General features: G+C 41.8%; 1 protein-coding gene across 1 annotated transcript in view; it reads left to right on the top strand.

Annotated features, from left to right (window-relative positions):
• Positions 1 to 23,906, top strand: part of ADAMTSL1 (ADAMTS like 1) — a 390,585-nt gene that overhangs the window by 12,096 nt on the left and 354,583 nt on the right. Inside the window, exon 3 of the mRNA XM_044265608.1 lies at positions 20,367 to 20,494. Within this exon, the coding sequence (XP_044121543.1) occupies positions 20,367 to 20,494 (128 nt within the window). The remainder of the gene's footprint in view (positions 1 to 20,366; positions 20,495 to 23,906) is intronic.

Below are 23,906 nucleotides of genomic sequence, written 5' to 3'. Positions count from 1 at the left end.
AGCTTTCTAATGGCCTGGCCTGCTGTGTGCCACACACTTTCCTTGGGACACAAAGATAAAAAAAGACCCAGTCATACCACCACCACCCCTCTCCCCAGGAAACTCACAGATTCTAGACAAAGTTTTAAAATGATAAAACGGAGGCTGAGCGGAGGATAGAAGTCCTGCAGTTGCACAAAGAAGGAAACTGGAAGGAAGGAAGCAAGGAAGCAGACATGCATCGCCTGTCCTTCCCTAGGCTCCATGCGAGGCAGAAAGGACCTCAGCTCTGAAGGTCAATGAGGGGACATGAAAGAAGGACATCAAGGGGCGCCTGAGTGTTTCACTCAGTTAAGCATCCGACTCTTGATTTGGACTCAGAACATGGTCTCTGGAACTGAGCCCCGCGTGGGAACCAGGCTCAGTGAGGAGTCTGCTTGGGCTTCTCTCTCTCCCTTTGCCCCTCACGCCACTCCTGCTCTCTAGATCAATAGATCGATCGATAGATAAAATCTTAAAAAGAAGGGGGGGATATCTAAAGTGAGTATTAAGGGATCAGGGGAAGTTCACCAGACAGACACAAGAAAGAAAGGGGGCCATTTCAGGCAGAGGGACCTGCATGGGCAGAGGCCCAAGGGAAGGAAGAGGGAGTAAATTCCCATGGCCAGAGCATCACCAGCTCCTGCGGGTGATGCTCCCTAGAGGCCAGGGCCGGGAGCAGTGACCCAAGTTTGTGCTTTAGGAAGACAGTAGTGGCGGCCACATGGAGTGGACAGGTCTGGCCCAAGGGACTACAGAAGACTGATGCTTCTCTCCTGGAGAGAGGCCCGTGAAGGCAGCAGCAATGGTAGAAAAGGAGAGAATGAAACTGTGACCTCCCCTTGCCTTACATCTTGAGGCCTCAGAGGCTCTTAAGGCCTCAGCTATGTTCCAGGGCTCTTTGGATCCCCCCACTGAGCACACAGCCCATAGCCTGGCACTGAGTAAGTGCTTAAAAGCATGCTGAATGAATGTGGGAAAGAGTGAACTGTTTTATTCAAGACCTCCCTGCTTTCAAAACTCTGGCCTGGATCGTCAGAGATTTTTTCCCTCCCAGATTGTGGAAGTCCTTCCAAAGCAGCAAATGGTATCCCTATCCTGAAACCTTAAGAATGTTCCATCACTCTTTCAGGAAGAAGTGAAATGTAGGCCCAGCCTCTCTGCAAAAATGGCTCCCAACCCTTGAGCTCTCAGTGTACCTTTGCAAATAAGTAGAGCCCATTTCAAAGGGGGCACTCATGGCTTTTGGAAAGCACTGTGGCCTCACGTAGCACAGAGTTCATAATATGGCATCACTTGTGTACCTTGGGTGATTAATGTAGTTAGAGATGGCAGTATTTCCCTGGGCCTTGGTACTTACCTGTTTTCTCACAAAATAGTGCCCCACTCCCCTCTTCAGATTCACGTCACAATGATGAGTCCCCATGGGAAGCCAGCAACTGCCTTTGCCCTAATTCTTGGAGCTCCCCGCTTTATCAAATATGGGCCTCACACATGGAGTTCCCTTTGGAAGCAGGTGAAACTCCAATAATAGGGGCAGCATTAAGGATGTACATTTAAGTTACCTGCCCTGATTAAATACTGATTGTGGTCTTCAGAAAATGACCAAGTCATATCTGAAATTCATAAACTCCTCTTTTCCTACCAAAAACACAATGTGACTGAAGAAAAATAACCCACAAATTTTATTTTAAAAAGTATGAGTTCCATGTCACATAAATTCTTGATTTTTTTTTATATGAATCCAATTGCTACAGCGTCGGATTTTTAATCAGGCACTGGAATCCTGTGGGACAGTGATTTCTTCTGGTTATGAGGAGTCTCCTGTGTGCACACAGCTCTTTTCTCACTATTAGTAAAAAACTGATTATAGCTTGCCCTCACTTCATAAAGTAGATTTGCTTTGGAAGAGCATCAAACAGGTATTTGTTTTAAATCAAACACCCCTTCTGACTTTCTATTTTGTACATCTACCGCTTTTGCTTTGTCCTCCTTTCAAAACTGACTGCAAACAACATAAAAATCTCTTCAGATTTAGCAAAGGGAAAAAAGGGGACTTTCAGTTTCCTCCGAGGTGCAATACTGTGCCATTTGTTGACATATCTTACCTCAGAGAAGCCTTACCACTACCCATTTCACAGATAAGAAACCCGAGGGCAAAACACTGAAGAGTGGTTTGAATTCCTCAGCTTTTGGTGTATGTGTATTCAATTCTTATAGCAAACAAATCTTATTAAAATCTGCAGTTCAGACTATTTTCCATGTTGTTGGAACTCTGTTATTTGGACTCTGTCAGCAGAAGCCTCCCCAACGTGCTGAGTTATTTCCAGTTCCAGAACCAAGTTCATTAGAGTTCATTGTTTGTACCGTATTTCATCGATCCTAAGATACACAATTCTTTTCTGATTTCAGAAACTTAGTTGCATCTCATAATTGCTAGCAGTGAATAGTTTCACAAGTGGCTTCTTTATTCTAAATGGGACGTAAAATAATCACGTGACTTCAAGTGATATCATGTCGGATGCAATGGAATATTCTGTCAGGGTCTTTCCAATATTCAACTGATGGGAGCCAAGCTAGGCTGGAGATTCAGACGCAGAAATAGGATTATGGACCCCTCCCTCCCCTCCTTCCTCTGTTCACCACCTATTCACCAAAGACAGAGAATTCCTGTCTTAGTTGCCGGGCTAAGGGCTAAGGCCGGGAGAGTTTGTGTATTGAGCGAGCTCATTTCGATTCTATTCCATACCCAAGACAGCCTCCTCCTGGCTAGGTCCTCCTTCTTAATGGATATCAGCCTCCGCATTCTTCTCTGGAAGCGATCTGCTGCAAGGCAATAGCACTTCCCAATGTTTGGTCAGTATCAGAAGCAGCTGAGCGCTTGTTAAAGTTATGAAGGTCCAGACTCCTTCTCCTTCCGTGAGCCTGGGCTCCCGTGTACTTTATTGAATCTCCAGGTGATTCTGAAATACACCAGTTTGAGACAACTGGTGTCTTTGTGAACAGCAGGAACTCTTGGGCCAGATGGCTTGGTTTCAAATCCTGGTTCCACCAGCATGACCTTTCTGGGTTTTTTTTTTCCCCCGGTGTCTCAATTTCCTTGTCCACGAAAGAGCGACCAGCAGTAGCATCTACCCTAGAGGATCATCGTGATGTTTAAGAAAACAGTTCATGCACCACATTTAGCACAATACCTCAAACGTATAGCAAATACCCAGGAAACATTGGCAGTGAGGACTGCTTTCTTCCCACAGGCTGAACTTCCTCTATCTCACTCCCAGAAACTATTCTCATCTTTTCCTGCATTCAAGGCAACTGACAGCTTTGTGTCTCCCGTGTGAGCGCAAAGAAAGAGGCTGAGAAAAAAACTGGGATTCCTCTTAGTTGGGGGGTTGGGAGTGAGGAAGCCCCCAGAAGACAGGAAATCTAACACAGAAAAGAGATAAAGGTGGATTCCAGAAAGTCATCCTGCAAATTCACTCATATTTGCTTGTCTAATTCAGGATTCTAACCCTTCTCTACCTCACAGTAACCCTTCTCTACACTCAAAGCCATAGGAACTTGGAACTAAAAACGACTGGGCAGCCTCCTGCCTCCTCCCCTAAGAGTTTGGATACCACTGGTCTGGAGAGGGACTGAGACACTGGCAACTTTTTCTTGAGTTCCCAGGTAATTTAAATATGTAGCCAGAGTTGATTAACCTCTGACCAACTGAATATTTTAAAGGTTCTCAACACCTCGCACCTGTTAGGGGATTTGTCTGGGGTCTTTGAAGATGCTTTGGGGCTCCTGGGTGGCTCAGTCAGTTAAGTGTCTGCCTTCAGCCCAGGTCATGATCATGGAGTCCTGCGATTAAGCCTCACATCAGGGAGGTGATTATGATGCATAATGTGAAAATGATTATCCTGCTATGTTACACAGATTGCATGGAGGGACCCAGAACTCTCCTGGGTGAAAGGACGTAGTGTAATCTGAAGGGTCATCTACCAGCCATTTGGATGCATAAACTATTCAAAAATAGGAACCATAAATATTTTATACAAGATAGAAATTAGAACCTTTCTGAGTCCAATTTAAAGAAAACAAATAAGACAGATACTCTGAGGATAGCTCGTATTCTGCATATACTAGTCACCTCATTTTTAATTTTCTTTATTTTCCTTTTTATGGAGATCCACTATGTTAGATTAAGCATTTGGTCTTATTTCCATTGCTCTCTTGACAGCCAAGTTTAACTCTCGTCTGGATGACGTACCCATCCTTATCTGATTTAATTAGACATGAAGACTTGAAATTCCTCTTAAATGTTGGGGAAGTGGGTGTATGGTGGATTTCTTCCTAGTCCTTTAGACAGCCACTCTTTATCCACCAACTCTCATCATTCTCTTTTTCCTAAGATGCCCACAACCCTTCTGAGCCTCATTGAAGTATTGTGGGGATCAAATGAATTGTGTATGGACTTTGAGACTATAAAACTCTAATCACAGGGGCGCCTGGGTGGCTCAGTGTTAAGCCGCTGCCTTTGGCTCAGGTCATGATCTCAGGGTCCTGGGATTGAGTCCCGCATCGGGCTCTCTGCTCGGCGGGGAGCCTGCTTCCTCCTCTCTCTCTCTCTGCCTGCCTCTCTGCCTACTTGTGATCTGTCTCTGTCAAATAAATAAATAAAATCTTTAAAAAAAAAAAAAAACTCTAATCACAGCATGCCGTGATTGAGAGCCTTCCCTGGCTTAGCTGTCAGCCTCCTCAAGGACCAATCCCTCACCTAGAACTCAAGGCCCCATCCCAGACCACCAGTCCAGCCTTACCCACAGCTGCTTTGACTCACTGAGAGCCGTGCTACAGAGGATCTGAACTGTAAGCTGGCTGACTCATGGGTTATGTGTCATGTAGATGATGGTAAGACAGGTCTGATTCAGGCCACGTGTCAAAGGAATGGGAAAGAGGGAACAGAAAGGAGATACACTGCCAAAGTAAAACATGTAGTACAAGCAGTTGTGTGTGTGTGTGTGTGTGTGTGTGTACATGGGTAGGGTCGGATGAAGTGGAAATGTTGTTTAGAAATGTTGTTAGGGATGCCTGGGTGGCTCATTCAGTTAAGCGTCTGCCTTAGGCTCAGGTCACGATCCCAGGGTCCTGAGATCAAGTCCCATATTGGGCTTCTTGCTCAGCAGGGAGCCTGCTTCTCTTTTTCTGCCCCTCCCTCTGCTCATGCTCTCTCTCTCTCTGATAAATACATAAAATTTTTAAACATAATAAAAAAAATGGTAATTAATTTTTAAAAAAGAAATCATCCTAAATAATAAAAACAGAAATAATTGGTACTAGATGCCCCCCCAAAATGAAACGCTTACATAGTTAAGTGTATTAAAAGAAAGGAATGGAGGACTGAGATACTGAGTTTGATTTTGGACGTGTTGACAAGGCATCCAGGCTAAGTGGAAATAGAGTCCTGGAGATTAAGGTAAAGGGGTTTTTGTGTAGCATCTAGAAAGAGAAAACAGTTCAAGGGAGGGAAAGTGGGTGAGAGCAACTGCAGGGGAGACAGAAAAGAACCTTGAGGATTCCAGCATTTACTAGTGAGGATGAGTAAGAAAAGACAGGGGAGGAACAGGCCAGTAGTCGCTGCCAGAGAAGCCAGGGGAGCATATCCCCCAGCAAGGTCTGAGAGAAGGCCAGGGGATGTGGTGAATTACGGGATCCTGATGAATTTCAGAGGAGCCCATGTCACTCAAGCTGTGGGGCACAAGCCCAATCACACAGCGTTAAGGAATTTGGGGGTATTGAGGAAGTGGGTGCAGTGGACATGGATTAGCCTTTCAAGAAATTTAGAAGTGAAAGGGAAGGAGGCAGGAGACAGTTGAACTCTCACCACTGACACAGTGGAAAGGAAAGGCAGAAAACAAAAAGCGGGAGCTGTGAGATAAAAGTGAGCTTGGTTTTAATAAAAAGGAGAGAAAGCGCTTTAGTCTTATGGCTCAAAGAATGCTGATAGCAGCCGTGTGTGAAATTGATTTCTGAGGCCCGGCAGCAGAGACAGGGAGGCTGTGAGGCAAATAGGGTAGTAAACCATGATTTAGCACCTTCACTTTCTGTGCTTATTACAAAACAGGCTTTAAAAAAGATGCCTGTGGTGCGTCTCAACAATCTTGATATTGTCTGTGGCCAAGATCCATTTTAATATATTCCTGAGGCATTTTAGCCATTAGAACATTACTTTAGACAGCCATCTATTAACTTTTCACATTGCTAAACATGGTTAATGCAATACATAGACATAGTATTTCTACCGGTAAGTAATATGGAATGGTGTTGAAGGAGAAAGAATTATTCTTGCTGCAAACCAAAAGATGACAGGCTCAAAATGCTAGTACATTGAGAGCAAAAAAAAAGTTTAACAGACTGTCGGAGAAACAGTGTTTGCTCTTGCTTTATTAAGCCTTGAGGGTCAGAGAGGGGCTCACCAAAATCACAAAATAAAGTATTGTGTCCCATATGCAAATAAACCTTTCATAAGTGGATTTGCTAAGGGCTTCTTGACACCCTCATTTAATTTACAAATGAATGGAAGAGTGTATCATTTCCCATATGTGTAATACTGAATGACAGTCTTCAATTATGATTTTAAAATGCTAACAGGACAGGGAATTTAGCCAGCTGAAAACAATAAATACCTTTCAGGAACTTGACCTGGAGATAGGAAGAAACAACTGGCATTCATGTCTCTGATTCAATATTATTTTCAATCTCAATGCAAGTAGGTCTGTACCATTTACAGATAATAAGGACAAATTAAAATGGATGAAGACAAATCCTTTTAGAAAACAAAGTCTTTCTTACAGTGACTTAAAATAAGGAACTTCTACAATCCATTTACTATGCACAATATGAAAGAAAAATCATATGTTTATAAAATAAATGATTGCTTAACTAGAGAATGCTCATCCTGAGTCCCAAATAGAGAGTCTCTGTTTCAAGAATTAGTTACTTTGTTATAAAAACAATTCTTATAGCTGAACTAGTAGGATCATCTCCACTTGAATTTCCTTTAGCAATTGTACTGGTCAACACTTTGATACTTAAGCCCTTTTGTTTTAAAAATAATTTTGACAACAACTCTATGCATTAAATCGAGCAAATGTTCACGTCTCATTTTACAGGTTGGAAAATTGATTCGTATATCTACTTTAATGAGATAGTCTAATTTCGAATCACAGAAGTTCTTCAGGTTAGACATGCCTTAGAAAGTGGTCAAAATTTCTTCTCATGTAAGCGGCTTCAACTGTGGCACAGAGAGCTAAGTTGCCTAAAATACTACAATGGTAAAGTCGAAGCATGTCCAAAGTAGCATAATGGCCAAGTCCTGAATCCCAGCCTGTGGTTCTCTTTAGATTTGCCATCAGTATTCTTCACATCCGTCCTCTGAACTATTTTGAAATTGAAAGGACTCACCAAAAAAATCAGTTAAACACTGAACACCCAGTGAACATGGTCATCTTCATCAAGCCCTGTGTTAGACATTGGCCGGTGGGGCGGGGGTAGGGGCAGGGGTGGGGTGGTGAGGCTCAATATCACACACTGCCTACCTTCAAGAGTTCATTTCTGTATTTCGTCTCTATTAATTTCCTTTAAACATCAGAGCTCTATGATTTCTATGTTTAGATTGATTTTGGCATGGAATCTAATGGAAATAGATTCTCCCCAGTCCAGAACTCTTTACTTTAAAAACTTGTATCAAAACCTGCTTCTGTCAAATCATGTTTCCTGATTAATTCTGGTCAACATTACATTTTTCTGGGATCTATGGTTATCTGTAGTGTGCTAAGGTTTGCCTTTATGAAAATCTGATTTAATAAATAGACTTTACTTTGTTCTATAGTTAAAAGCCTATACCTTTAATTCAGGACCCCCTCACCCACCCTTCCTCACTCCCTCCTCCTCCTAGCAGGCTCCTGTCCACAGCACACTGCTTCCCCAGGTCCAGCAGGAGGGCTCCAAAATATGTGTACTCAGGGATGAGGGTGTTTGGGACTTGGGTGAGGCCAGATGAAGGCAAGATTTGACAGGTTAATCATCTTTCAGCTTTACACATTTTGGATAAATTTAAAGTTGGCTTCAAGAGACATATGAGTCAGCAGAAATGTGATTGTCTTTTTTTTTTTTCCTATGGGTCACATTCATTTTTTTTCTCTTCCATTTCCTTGCCTATCTGTAGCTTTGTACACGTGTGTGTGTACATATATATGTATATATACATATATATGTATGTATTTCCTTTTCTGTCTTTAAAGAATCTGAATGTATATGAATGAGAGCAAAAGCTGACAGCCGTTATGAATTAGATGCTCAACTACAACTTGTCCCAGCCTGTCTTGTGTTAATTATTCATTCAACGAATATGCACTGAGACCAATTACATATCCGGTGTGCTGGGAACACAAAGGCATATTCATCTTTGTCAGAGCCCTTAAGAAACACACAATCTCTTCCTGGGGATGGATGTGTAAACAAGTCACTACAGCACAGTGGCTGATAAATGCTAAAACAGCCACGTGTATAAAGTCCTAGCAACATGCTCCAATGAACACAGCAAAGGCTGTGATTGATCCTACTGGAGACCAGAGAATGTTTCACTCGAAGATGGCACCAAAGCTGCATCTCCAAGCAGGATCAGGCATGCACATGCTGGAGAAAGTAAAAAGATCGTGAGGAAGATGGACAGGAGGGAGGTCAAGGCCATAGCAGGACCACGAATAGAATATCAGAGATCCCAAGCAGCTCGTCTGATAGAGCAACAGTGCCCATCCCTGGCGTGCAGAGGACACAGGTGATCAGGGACAGCAGCCCTGAGTCCAGCATGTTGATTTAGGGTCAGGTTAGGAAGGGTGTTGTCTGTCGCACTAATAATTTGGCCCTTTTCCTATACCCAACGGTCCTTAACCCTATCTGGAGAAACCAATGAAAGCTATGAATCCCCTTTCTGGAAGTATGATAATAACACACATATGCCCAAAATACAGTTTCTGAGTCCTCATAGCACATCTGGAATCCATTACTGGATGCCACCAGCTGTAGACATGGAACTCTAGAAAGTCTCTTAGCAGGGAGTGAACAGTCTAGCTCTGTCTTCTAGAAAGATAACTGGCAGCTATGTGGAGGACAGACTGGGGGGAGGGTGATCAAAAACTCAGTTGAGAAGCCTATTGCAACATGCCAACAATGAGGCCCTAGAACCAGAATGAAGACAGTGCAAGGGAGGATAGGGAGAGTAGGAATGGAAGAGAAAGGCATTTCAGGATCGGAATTGATAAGGTCTGGTGTCTGATTCAAGGTAAGAAAGAGCATGTTGAGCATCAAATATTTTGTTATTGTTTGTGTTTCTCTTCTCCCACTAAATTATAAATTTTCTGAAAGGTGTTGCTGCACCAGACTGGACCTGGGAGTGAGGGGAAGCAGAGACATGAGCATTTAGGATGAAGACTTAATATTCATGGAAAAAACAAGTCGCTCCACCAACCAAGAGGCAAAGGGTCAATGGGGCAGTATACTCTGGGCCGATGGCCAGTTGCTAGTAGGTACTGAGAATCAGCTGAAATTATTGAAATTATAATCTAGATGGCAGACAATCAAATCAGAGCAACAAGTCAACTTGCTAGTTGTCATCTGTGCCTTACTTACAAGAGTTCCTGGCCTCAGAGCATCTAGGGGGTTATAGATGCGGAAGAAATCTGTTGACTATCAACATGGGACTATATCAAGCAATGACCATGCTTCTGGTATCCTGACGCACTTGGTTGGTTTGCTTTACATTGGCTATGGAAAACTATTGTCAGGACCTTAAATAGCCCCTCAATTTGATTTACTTTCAAACAGCAAAACTTGTGAAACTATTGCAGTTATTCAAGCTGCTATCTCTAGGTATAGGTTAAAACCAGAGGGGAATGTTATCTATTGAAGATGCAGAGATGTAGTAGCTGAGAAAATTGTTGCTTTTTAAAACATGTGTCTGTGTTACAGATGTAGTGCTTTTGACAAAATTCATTTCCTTGTGTGAAGGGTGGGGGTGGCACATACGTGAACTGGAGAAAAGAAGTCTTAGAATTTGATACCACTTGGAAATTTTAAGTAACTGGAGTTTTCTCTGCCCCCATCTCTGTTCACCTTCTCTTATCCCCCCAACCCCACCCCATGCTTATGCCATGCCTGATGTATGTTGTTGAGAAACAAATGACAAGTGAACAAGTAATCTAGGACTTGAAACAGAACATACTTCCAAAGCCTTCACTGTCTGTTAGATGTTTGTCCAAATGTCTTACACTTTCTTCTAAATGATGTGTATAATAATTTCACTGACCACGAGATAGCTCAAAAAAGCAAACACAATCCCTACCCTCAAAGAATTGCAATCTAATTGGGAAGATAACTGGGGCATCAAATGATAATCCTGAAGAGCTACAATGTCTTGTTTTAAATGTAGCTCATTCTATACTAGCTCTTGCAAATGGAATATCAACTAATTGTAGATGAAGCAGGATATTGAGGTAGTGCAGAGCTTATCATTCTCTTACCTTTTCTGGATACAGGGAATTGAATGCAAGCAAAAGCAGAAACAAGAACGTAGAAAAGAAGAAAATATAGAATAGTGGGTCAAGGAGAATGTTTTAGATTTCAATTTCAAACATTCATCCCACAATGTCCAAATGCCACTTAAGAGAGAAATAACCTGTGCTAACAAGCACAGGAAGAGAACCTAAATTACACCCCAAGCCCTGTGAAGCTTCCTTCAGAAAATTGAGGTAGCACATTTTTTTCCCTCCCTTGGCCCAGATGACTCCATGGTCAATGCCAGGAGAGTCAAAGAAGTTCTAAAATCAGAGCATTGATAGTGGCAGGAAGTTTACTGCTGATTTTTCCTTTTTTTTTTTTTTTTTTTTTTTTTTGGTAGCTTCTCTATTATCAGCTACAGTTTGAGTTTTTGTCCATGAGGCTCCAAGTCATATTAACTTCTTAACTTTCCAGCTTTCTCAACGAGTCACAAAGTGAGCCTTTTCTCTGTCAGGAATTCTTTCTCCATGATTCCAAACCCCAACATGTGCTTTCCAGAGCCTCAGATGTTTCGTTAGTTCTACAGATGTTTTGTAAATGCATTCCAGCAGAATTTGCCAGGGCTGCAGAGGGAATCTAAGGCTGATGGGAGTCACAGTTTGGACAGGGCTCGCGTTAGATGAGATGGAACCGGAAACCGAGACTTCTAACTGGCTCACCAGGAAATCAGGAATTCACGAGAAGAGCGGAGAAGGAATTTCATTTCAGGGGGTGTTTCAGACATGCCAGTTTTGGGGAGTGGAGGGGTGTGGAAGCCCCTGGAGATGTTTCTTCACTGTTTTCCTTGGTGCTTGGCCTGCATATTATTTTCCACTGGGGATTTTTATTTTCTAAGTATAGAAAAAGGAGCAACCAAGATGAACAGCTTCACTTTCAGAACTCCAGGTAAAGCGGCTTTTTCACACTTGTGACATACTATAAAGGCTCTGAAATATCCCTCCAAGAGAAAAAGGGTCAAGAATGTGATGACCATTGACACAAATATGGAAATAAGTGGTTTTTTTAAAAAAAATGCTTTATTTATTTTAGAGTGAGAGCTCAAGCTGGGGAGGAGCAGAGGAAGAGGGACAAGCAGATTCCACACTGAGTGTGAAGCCAGAGACGGGTCTCAATATCACAACCCAGGGATCGTGACCTGAGCCGAAATCAAGAGTCAGACGCTTAAATGACGGAGCCACCCAGGCGCCCCAGAAATAAATGATTTTTTTAAACTGCTATAGTTTGTACAGAATACAATTCTCCTATTGTCCAGTTTTCCTTTGTGAAAAAAATGGAGTTACTCATCTCGGCCTTCTGCTCCTAATTGTGTAACCTCCAGCTTCAGGAGCAAACTATTAAATTAAAGCAAATTGCTACAGTGGAAAAAGAAAACCAGACTGACAGGGTCTTTCTAGTAGAAAATCTCTTTATGCACATATATGATCTGGAAGATCATATTTTAGAAGACATATATATATATATATGAATATACACACACATGTATGTACATATATAGCATACATACCTGTTTATGTATACCCTACATATACACGTACATGGGTTTTCATCCGAACTTAGTTAAGTCTCTGTCTTCAGCTCAGGTCATGATCTCAGGGTCCTGAGATCGAGCCCTGCATCAGCCTCTCTGCTCGGCTTCTCCCTCTGCCACTCTGCCTATTTGTAATCTCTGCCTGTCAAATAAATAAAATCTTTAAAAACAAAGTTAAAAAAAAAAGTTCACCATCTTTAAAAAAAAATACTAGAAACTGACAGCAAGAGAATATTTTACTATGCTTTTCCTCGAGGTAAGCTGACTCAAAATACTTAATGACCAGTTGCAAATTTTCCTGAATACTGATCTTTGCTCACATCAGCAATTATTGATTTTAATTCAGCTGGCTGTGAAATTGTATTCTGGTGGAGCGCTCCAAAATGCCCAGAGGTTTCTCAGCAGTTTTTTTAGATGAGCTGTAATCCAGCCTTGTCCTTGGAAAGAATACAAAAAAAATCAAGTTACCATAGCTCTGAAATGAAAATCTTACTGAAGCATTTGACATCGAGCAGAGTCAGGTTTTTGTTTCCTAAAAAGTAAGGAAGTTCTCTTAATTCCATCTTCAAGTTGTTATTCCCACTTTGAGAAAGAATTCTGAGTACGAAATGATTTTTTTTAAAGATTTATTTATTGGGGGGGTGACAGGGAGAGGGAAAGATTCTTTTTTTCTTTTAATTTTTTATTTATTTGAGAGAGAGAGACAGAAAGCACAAGCAGGGGGAGGGGCAAAGGAGAAGCAGACTCCCCGCTGAGCAGGGAGCTTGATTCGGAACTCGATCCCAGGACCCTGAGATCATGACCTGAGCTGAAGGCAGACAACTGACTGAGCCACCCAGGCACCCTGAGACTCCGAGAGCGAGTTTCAAGCAGATTCCGTGCTGAGCTCAGAGCCCAATGTGGGGCTTGAACCCATGACCCAGAGATCACAATCTGAACCAAAACCTAGAGTCAGCCACTCAACCGACTGTGCCATCCAGGTGCCCCCAAATAATTGTTTTTTTAAAGAAAGCAGCATTAGTTTTTGTCATGCTATATAAAAAGAAAATATGTACTGAGAAATGCTGTTTAAAATGGAAAGAAAGGTCAATATTTGAAGCTAGGCAGAACAAAATGTTGTCAGATAACAGGTGTGTAAAACCTTGCTCAACCAGGTGCTAAACCCTGTAACTTGTCCGGGGAGGGATGTGTCTATTTGTGGTAGAAATTAGATAATTCACACCAGCATGTCAGAAAGGACATCCAGCACTCCACATATGTTCTCATGGTTAACCTTCACTATCACCCTAGTCAAGGAAGTATCAATGTCCCCCTTCTTTAGATGAAGAAAAGGCTCAAAGAGCTCTGACAAGGTGCCCAAGGCAAGTTGACTAATCCGTGACCAGTAGTCAGTCTGCGACCCACAGCCGAGCCCTTCCTCCTACATGACCATGTTAGGTTGTTCAACCTCTCTGAGCCTCTATTTTCTTGTTAGTAAAATAAGGTGAGGGGGGCGGGGATCCAATCTCCCCTCATTATAAGGGTTAAATACGATAATTTGGGGGAGATCCCAGCATACTGCCTAGCGCATGGGTACTTACAAAATCCCAGCATTTGGGCCTCACCAGCAACCCTCCAGGCTCAGGTGTGCTTAGGCGCCCTGACGGGAATGAGAAAGGGGTATGCTAGGGCGCATGCGTGAACAGGTGCTGCGGAAGAGAAAAGACAGGTACCCAAAAGTCCTTCTGAGGTCTGCATAGCTTCGACACCGTGTTACAGAATGGACTTTTCTCCTCGGTAGCAAGGGACAGGCTTCATGTGGTGGCCTCTGAAAGCCAGTGCACTCTGTCACTGGCAGTTCATCATCTCCCCCAGCAGCGCAGCTGTGATAAGAACCAGATGACCTGAATTTCCTAAGCAAAGCCAGCAGCAGATATCTGGGAACGCTCATGCCTCAGTATCCACACGCTCTGCTCTCTACGAAAAGTACAGTGGAAAGCTAAGGGACTTTTACAAGAGCCCAGTTACAGCTTAACATCTGTAAGCTCCCAAATCAGGGAATCACAACCCCTCCCACATGAAGGTGGTGGCAGAACCAGGATTCCAGATTGCTAAAGAAGCCAAAGATTAGGTAAGATTTATGGAGACCTGATAGGTGGAGGAGTGTTACAAGTGGAACCTGCGGGTTCATTTTCAAAGCTTGGGACAGGGACAGGCGGTGTCTGCGTGTGGGTTTCTCCGCTTGGCATGAGCTCACCACGGAACAATGGTCCTCTCATTACCAGGGGGTTGCCCCTCTTTTTTTTTTTTAAAGATTTTATTTATTTATTTGACAGAGAGAAATCACAAGTAGATGGAGAGGCAGGCAGAGAGAGAGAGAGGGAAGCAGGCACCCTGCTGAGCAGAGAGTCCGATGCGGGACTCGATCCCAGGACCCTGAGATCATGACCGGAGCCGAAGGCAGCGGCTTAACCCACTGAGCCACCCAGGCGCCCCGCCCCTCTTTTTAATTTAGAGGGACGCCTACATCCGGTTCGTGCAGTCACATGCACGGCTCCAGATGGCGTAAGCGAAATGCCGTGTTGGAGGACAGGAAAACCAGAGACTCAGGTGCCTTTGGGGAAATAGTAAGAATGTCTCACTGTGTCCTCCCGGTAACCCATTTGGCTACATTTGAAGATCTGTTGGGGTTTGAAAAGCAGTTTGCTTAGGAATCTAACTTCATCCATTCTGTGACTCCCATTTTATAAAAACCTATCACCCATTCCCTCAGCACCTTCTTCCATTTATGCTGATTTCCATATAGCTCTACCTCTTGTTTCAGCATTTGGAAAAAATATTTTCCAAGGCCTCTGTATAGGTAATGAATAGAATGAATAGAACTTTTTGTTGCTAATTTGTGCTTCACCCTACAACATTTTTCACAAGTCCTGCATAACCAGGCTTCTGGATAAAGTGGTCCATAGGTGGTCATCCTAAGAGTCAGTGTCGAAGGTTCGGGGGCAGTGAGAGCGCAGGGAACTCTCACTTCACGTGATTACTTCAAGTGCTTAACTCCTTGTAGCTGTCAGGCTTAATTAACACGGTTCACCTGACACTTGGTTACTGATTTCAGAGCAATTGACTCAAACCAACCACAAAACCATCAGGTGAAAACCACATTTAGGTAAATCAGCAGTGGCAGGGAAATGATGCCATCCCAAGATTGAGGGATTTAGGGAAGCTATTCCGATCTTCTAATATTTTGGGGTAAATCGGCTGGGGAAACAGTGGTCTTATGCACAGATATTAATAGTTGCCATTTTGTTCTTGGTTATTTTGTAGTAAACGCTCACCAACTCATCTGACACTGTTGCTGAGATGCCTTGCAGTGGGGTCAAGGGTGATCTCTTGGTCACTGTGCTTGAGAACATCCATGACCTGGTTTCTGAGATGCTGAGATTGCAATGCTACATTTATGTGACAGAAATCAAATTGGAAAGCATCGGCTTCGGTATATTTTAAAAGCTTAGACTTTTGTTTTCAGAAGCTATCATCATTGCTTCTAGGCAACTCCTCATCTAGTCCTTATTTTTTCTGCCTCAATTTCTCTTGCTACATGCAATTCAATGTTAACACTTAAAAAAAATGCTGTTGTGGAGAAGAGAATGTACATCCCTGAACAAGAGAGAGTAAGCTCCAGTCCCATCTGGACCAGGCACAAAAGTTGTTTATACTGAAGACCCTCTTAAAAACTGAAATAAGCAAATGCTGGTAGGTCTTAAATGACCTGCAAGGCATTGCTGCATTGGTGTTTCTGGTAATAGATGTAAAAATCTAGCAGGTTAAAAGCAGGGAAATCACGTTACTTTCGAACATTAAACATGGATTCAGTTGACATGAATTACGTTTATTCCATTTGATAAAAGACAACTTGGAGATTGTTCCAGCTTGAGAAACAGGCCCATGGCTGACTTCTGGGTTCCCATGTGATGGCTCTCAGAGCAATGCGGGCACTTCGTGTGTCTAGTTGTGCCAAGACTTGCCACCTGTAATGAGATAAGAAGATTTAGTCAACACAGCGTTACCTGAGAGCCATTTGGGTGCTGCTTTAGACAAGGAACATTAGAAACAAACAAACAAAAACAAAAAAACAAGCAACTTTGGCACAGACATTGAAACAATTTGTTTCTCTAGAAAGGCAAAATCTCAACTATACATTTTTTCCAAAATATCTTACCCCGAGAGCAGCCAGAGGGAAACCTCCCAAGGATTTGGCATTCTAGTGTTCTTATCTCACATGGAAATGGGATTCACATGTGAATGCTGCATGGAGCTGGGGTTTTTTGTGGGTTTTTTTGGTTTCTTTTTGTTTTTGTTTTCAGTTGTAATGGTTGGATAGTATCGTAATTTGTGATCACTCATCTTACTCATTTTAATTGTTTCATGAATCCTAGCATTTGTGATGTTGGTTTTCCTCTCAGATTTATTTAATTTGAATAAAATGAGGGACATTGCATCGGACAAATGTATGTTTGTCACACGAGGAGTCACGGCATCCAGCAAATACCACAGCTCTCGACAGAACTCCTTCCAGTCCCACAGAGCAAACTAAAAGGGAGCCAGAGGATGTACAATAAACTCGCTAAAAATCTGAGGCATGAATTTAATGGGCATATGGAAAATGTATAGTTCATTGCCAAAGAGTCTTTTCTCCCTCAGTATATAATTAGGCTCTGGAAACCGGGTGCCCCATATTGCCTTGATTAGAAATTGATTTTATTAATCCTAAAAATCAGGCTTTGGAGCTCAGTTAAATACTTCCTTTAGAAAAAACAGACTTTGGGGTAACCATTGTGTTTCTGTTACTCATTCTATCCCACATTTTGTAGGGTCCTCAAACTACTGACAAATCATGCCATGAGGCAAATGCAATGTGACAGGTGGCTGGGAGGTTCTGCTGTGGGAACATCTGGGTTTACAGAGAGATGATGACTTAGGAGTAGAATGTTGCAGGTAACCCTGCAGGAAAAAACACTAGTACCTTCCCAGAGCACCTTCTACAACCTTTCAGAGTGCATATGTGTTTATAAATGATGGTAGCAATAAATAATGGAAATAAAATTGACAAATGCTTATATCGTGTTAATTTAAGCCCTATTAACTTCTAAAGAATATATTTTTTGTGATAAAATGTATAAAATTGACCATTTTAGTCATGTTTAGGTCTACTGTTGAGTGACATTAAGGATGTTCACATTGCTGTACAACCATCACCACCGTCCATCTTCAGGTTTCTCTCCATTTTCCCAAACTGTAACCATGGACACATTAAAAGAGAATTGCCCATTCTTCCCATGCCCCTTTGCCTGGCGACCACCCCTCTACTTTCTGTCTTTATGGATCTGACTACTCGGGATGCCTCACAGAGTTTATGTCCTTTTCGTCCTTTCATGTCTGGCTTATTTCTCTTATCATGATGTCTTCAAGGTTCACCCATGTTCCAAATGGATTTTAAGGTGGAGTATTATTCTGTTATGTGTATCTGTCACCTCTGAGTTATCCCATCATCCACTAATGGGCACTCGGGTTGTTTTCAACCTTAGGTGATTTTTTTTTAAAGATTTTATTTATTTATTTGACAGACAGAGATCACAAGCAGGCAGAGAGGCAGGCAGAGAGAGGAGGGAAGCAGGCTCTCCGGTGAGCAGAGAGCCCGATGCGGGGCTCGATCCCAGGGCCCTGGGATCATGACCTGAGCCGAAGGCAGAGGCTTTAACCCACTGAGACACCCAGGTGCCCCATTATGTGATTCTTTTTTTATATGTTAACTTGTTTTAATTCTGACAATCCTAGTCTTTATGATCCTTATTTTCTGATCAGAAACAGAAGTGTTAAGAGATCACAGCGGAGAAACTCTGGAGACAGGATTCTGCTCCAGGCTGAGTAGGTCCTTCAGTCCATGCTCCTAACCAATATGCTAGCCTAGGCTAGCCCTTTACAAATGATTTATGAATCTAAATAAAGCTCGCATTAGTTAGATAAGCCTTGATCCAATGATTTATGAATCTAAATAAAGCTCGCATTAGTTAGATAAGCCTTGATCCAACACTCTGAGGTGAGGTTTCTGACGTCACTCATCCAGGTTTTAAAAGCTCCAAGGAGTCGTCAGTTTGACAACAGAGCCCCACAGCTCTGATCTATACAGAAGCCCATTACTGCAAAATAAACCATTTCCTGAGAGGCTAGAAAATGTTCTTTTCTTTTTCAGGAGTCCTTCCTTTTTGGATGATAATACCTTGACTAGACTAGGTAGGCCATGAGAAGATTAAAAAAGTAAAACTAACCATAACATCAATAACAAGAGGAGTTCCCACTTGCAGACCTACTATGTGCCAGTCACCTTACTTACATTATCTCAGGTTCCCCCAGTGCTTCATAAGAGGTGAGCCTCCTGTTACTGCCATGTCCCATCCTTCCACAGTATTGCACGCCACCTGTGCGCTCTCTTCAGAGGGAAACCTGAAGATGAAATGGTCATTTTGTCTAACATGTTTATTTTCCTTACGGTTTGTTTTTCCCCAAATTTAAATAGTTTTGAAATTGTTCTGTTTTCCATAAATATGTTCTTGATTGATAGGAGAAGATACCGTCTTTAATGTGTGGATATCATCTTTAATTTACTCGACGGAATAATTTGGCCCCGGTTTACATTAGCTATTTGTAGAACCATTGCTATGGATTGAGTCATGGCCCCGACCATGATTCATATCTTGAAGTCCTAAGGCCCCATGGGGTGGTATATGGAGATGAGGCCTTCGGGAGGTAATGAGTTTAGATGAGGCCATGAAAGTGGGAATGGGATTAGTGTCCTTAATGGACACCACAGAGCAAGCTCTTTCTCCTCTTTCTCTCTCTCATACAAAGCAGAGGCCATGTGAGTGCACAGTGAGAAGGTTGCCTTCTGCAACCCAAGGGGAAGGTTCTCACCAGGAGGCACCCATGCCATCACCCTGTTCTCTGACTTTCAGCTTCCACAACTATGAGAAAACACGTTTTTAATGTTTAAGCCACCCAGTCTGGTATTCTGTGATGACAGCTTACGCTGACTTATACAGCTATGTACGTACCTATTTGACATTCTCAATTTATAATAATGGGCAATATTTATTAGTGTTTACTCTGAAACTAGTCCTAGGCTAGGTGCATTTAAGTAATCTTCTTATATAATATGTCTGTGTGTATGTGCACATAGAGGTATGGTTATAATATTATGCCCATTTTATGGAAAGGGAAATTATAGCATAGGTAGGTGTCAGTTTGATTGTTCAAGGACACATAGTAAAACAGAATCCATACCCAACCCAGGCAGTTTCTAACTCCAGAGCCTATTCTATTAAAAAAGTAAGAAAAGTAAGGTTCAACATGGAGACCAGTGCAGATTTCACTAGAAGCCTGTCAGTATCAAGCAGATATGTCTGTCAAGAGGCCATCCTTCATTACTGAGGTTACTTCATGGAGTTATTCTAATTAACAAGTCTGAAATCTGGAAATGATGTTCCTTTAAACATTTTAAAGAAAAAAAAGTCAATTTTATGAAATGTTAAATTTTGGAAGGTCATACTGATAAGCACATTTCAAGTTTCTTAGAGCAGAAACATCTCTGACAACAGCTTCTCTGTTTTCAGAGAGAGGTAGTAGAGCAGAAGACTTCTGAGCCCAGGACAAAATTGTGACTCCTTTTTTTTTTTCTTTTTTCAAAGATTTGATTTATTTTAGAGAGAGAGAGAGAGTGCACAAGCAGGGGGAGGGACAGAGGGAGAGGGAGAGGGAAAAGCAGACTCCCCACTGAGCAGGGAGCCCAATGTGGGCCTTGATGCTAGGATCCTGGGATCAGGACCTGAGCCAAAGGCAGATGCTTAACCAACCGAGCCACCCAGGTGCCCCAAATTCATGATCAGTGCAAAATTTATTTTTGTGCAGTTTATCTTCCTCTCCCCCAGATTCCTATTTCTTGCCCCTTTTCTCTTTGCTCCATTGCCCAGTCTCTTGTCCCTTTCAGTCATGGCCCAGGGTCCCTAAACTCAAATATGCCCCTCCCCAAACATAAACACATTATTAAATCAGAAAGAATCTGATTCATGTTTTCATCTCCAGCAAGGCTACCATAGACCTACTTAAAGAACACCCTCCCTTCAGGATGCATGTTTTAGGGTTCAGTGGGGACATGATACTGACCTCCCCTTTTTTTTTCTCACAGAGCTCCAGGACGGCACGCTCTGAGGAGGACCGAGATGGTTTGTGGGATGCTTGGGGCCCATGGAGTGAGTGCTCACGCACCTGCGGTGGAGGAGCCTCCTACTCACTGAGACGCTGCCTCAGCAGCAAGTAAGTCCTACACCCCAGAGTGTGGGGAGTTTCTAAGGTCCAGCGATAGCAGGTTCAATGCATACTTTTGTGATTGGGTGTATCCAGAACTTTTGGTGCTGCACAAATCCACATGAAAGGAAGGTACCAAAAATTAAATCTGTGTATCTATAACTAGGGTACTTATATATTTGAGGTGACAAGTAATATTCTCTCATTTACCAAGCAAATTTTGTCTGTTTTCATGTTAAAACTGGAAGGAGAATTTATGGTTGGAAATAGACCTTGTATGTTAAGCTCCATAATATCTTGGACTTGTTAAATCAGCTTAATTACAGTGGCAAGACTAGCAATAATATTAACATTGACAACACATTCAGTTTCTGATGGATTCCAGTGCCATCAAGCACTTCACAAATGAGGCATATGTTGGTTTGGTGTTTTTGATGTCGCAATGGCTGGAAGTTCCCTAAGGTTATTCAATTCAATGAATGATGAAGTTTGCACATAAAGAGATTTGGGTGAACAGAAACTGCTGTGGGAATTGGGCATGGGCGTGAGGGCAGTGGGGAAGGTAGAGAGTGGCTAATGGGTTCTAAGCTGAAAGTAAAGGCCTAGAGACTTTAGAATGAAAGTCTACTTGGAATAATAATGCAGAACTGTATCTTGAGCTGTGTGGTCTATGACTAGATTTTTCTCCAAACTATAAAATCCAAAGTAAGATAGTAATATTTTTTAATGAAAGATTTTTATTGGCACTGAAAAGGGTTACATGTGACAAGTTAAAAGTTTTGATGGAAATAACTATATATTATAAAACATGAAACAGAAGAACGAAAAACACATATATTCGCTGATTCTTGTAGACTTTTCATAAATAGCAGAAAGTAGTAAGACGTAGGTTCAAAAAAATGTCAACTTACTCTAATGAGTAAATCTTTCTTGGAGTCAAAATCCAAGTCTTATTCCTTTCTCTGTTCCCCAGGCTTGCACGTGGTCTGAGAGGTAGGTGTTCCTTCACTAAATGCACTATAACTGGAGGCCATTTTGGTTCCAGGCAGATCCAGGTGGAAATGATGTACCCTGGGAAACCCAGCCAAAGGGTATATCCTGCTAGAAGCCAGATCAGTTCTGGTATTTAGCCACGCCCAGGTTTGGGTCTAGTCTGAAGATGGAGCTGTTGGATTGCCTTCACTAACATATTTGTTTGTCATCTTCGGAGGCCAGTTTCTTATCAAACCAGATCCCTGCACTGATTAGGAAAAACAGACCTTCATTTTTATGATTCACCTCTTATCTTAATCTTAAAGCTTCCTCCATCTGTGTGGCATGATGCTACACGGTGAGAGCACCATGAGCTATAACTGATAACACATCCATCAGTAAAGCCAAAATGTGCAAATTTGAAGTGTTCCTTTTATGCAGTTTTCTCAGATTACCATGCCTACAGGAGTGAGCCAAAGCATGTGTCTCACAAAGGCTGGGAAGGAGTATATGGGAGCTTTCATACTGGTTCACTGATGCCAGTGCTACGGTGTGAGACTCTTGTACTGAGTGAGAGATGGACAAGCAACTTAAGGGATAAATTACAATCACAGATAGAACTCTATCATTTGACAAAGCATCGAGTATTGATGTTATGTGAAATTCACAACTACTCTTATAAAAATCATATAGGAACTAAGACTCCAAATGTTAGCATTTTATTAAGATACTATAAAGGATATCAGCTGTCATCTGCTCACAATGAATTGGAAAAGTAAAATGTCAATTCTAAAAATATAAACATATAGGCTGTATGTTCCTATCTGACATGAAACTATTGAGAAAAAAAATACATCGGGTGGCTGGGTGATAGACATTAGGGATGGTATGTGCTATGGTGAGTGCTATGAATTGTGTAAGACTGGTGATTCACAGACCTGTACCCCTAAAACTAGTAATACATTATATGTTAATTAAAAACAAGATTTATAGTCCTTAAAAAGACACAAGCCTCATACCTTATGTAAGGATTTACTGGAATTATGTAATATCTCTAAATGCAAAACCTTGCAGTAGAAAAAGAGGCAGAATATGTTGTGACCTTAAGTTGGGCACAGATTTCTTAGATACAAAAGTAAATTCATGATCGATAAGGAACAAAAAAAAAAAAAGGAAAGAAAAATACAGTAAGTAATCTAATACAGTAAGTAAACTTACAGGAAGTTAAACTTTGGGGGGAGGGGCACACCACCAGCCCCTGGATGGTCCTCTGTGGCCTTTTTATTCATTTTGAATAGCTAATCAACTTAATGGATTTTCTCTCCTTTCCACTCCACATTTAGACATCCAAATTTCATTTGATCCCCTTATACTCTTGAGAGAGATCAGAGGTTATCAATGTACATGTCCTTCAAGGCCCAGCAGAATATGTATTGTAGTCTACTGGTAAGCATTCAAATTCAACCTAAATAAATCATATCCACTTGCTGAATTAATTTGCTTGACCAGTTTTCCAGGCATGGTGATATGTGCTCACAGGTCACTTTTAGCTCTGATATTTAGCTCTGATATTTTAAGTCTATCAACTAATAATTATTCTATTCCAAATATGATAGAACTGTAAAAGCAGTTAAAGTACTCAGCTTCTATGGAATAAAGGACAACTACTCAACTTCTGGAGTTAATTATGTTCTGTGATGACTGGGAGCTTGTGAAGAGGGTTGCTTAACTTTCTGAGTTTGAGAATTCTTCTCTGAGTGATCTTGTGAAGGGTCCAGGAATATAAAAATCAGTGGAGGGAAAGTAGAGTGACAATATGGACAAGTATTAAATATAAAATCCTTCATTCTCACTGGCAGTGCTTGATGCTGGAGAAAAAGCCCAGACCTAGCGAAATACTGAGCAGAATCTTTTCTTTGACTTCTACCCCAACAAAGGCTCATGGAAAGTAAGCAGTGCTTATTTTTCCCAATTTCTGATATTGGAGTGTTGATAATTGCCCTTACTTGCAACCCTGATTGAGCAATAAAGGAAGGCACCATATAAACCTTTTTTCTACAGCCTTTACTAATTTCTATAAGATTATGTTAAATTTCATTGAGTAGCTCTGATAATGCCACTATTTTTTAAATTAATTAATTAATTTATTTATTTTCAGCATAACAGTATTCATTGTTTTTCCAGCACACCCAGTGCTCCATGCAATCCGTGCCCTCTCTAATACCCACCACCTGGTTCCCCCATCCTCCCACCCCTCGCTGCTTCAGACCCCTCAGATTGTTTTTCAGAGTCCATAGTCTCTCATGATTCACCTCTTCTTCCAATTTCCCCCACCTCCCTTCTCCTCTCTAACTCCCCTTGTCCTCCGTGCTATTTGTTATGTTCCACAAATAAGTGAAACCATACAATAATTGACTCTCTCTGCTTGACTTATTTCACTCAGCATAAT

This window comes from Neovison vison, chromosome 9 (genome assembly GCF_020171115.1).
Source record: "Neovison vison isolate M4711 chromosome 9, ASM_NN_V1, whole genome shotgun sequence".
Taxonomy (NCBI): domain Eukaryota; kingdom Metazoa; phylum Chordata; class Mammalia; order Carnivora; family Mustelidae; genus Neogale; species Neogale vison.
This window is presented reverse-complemented; position numbering and strand designations above follow the sequence as displayed.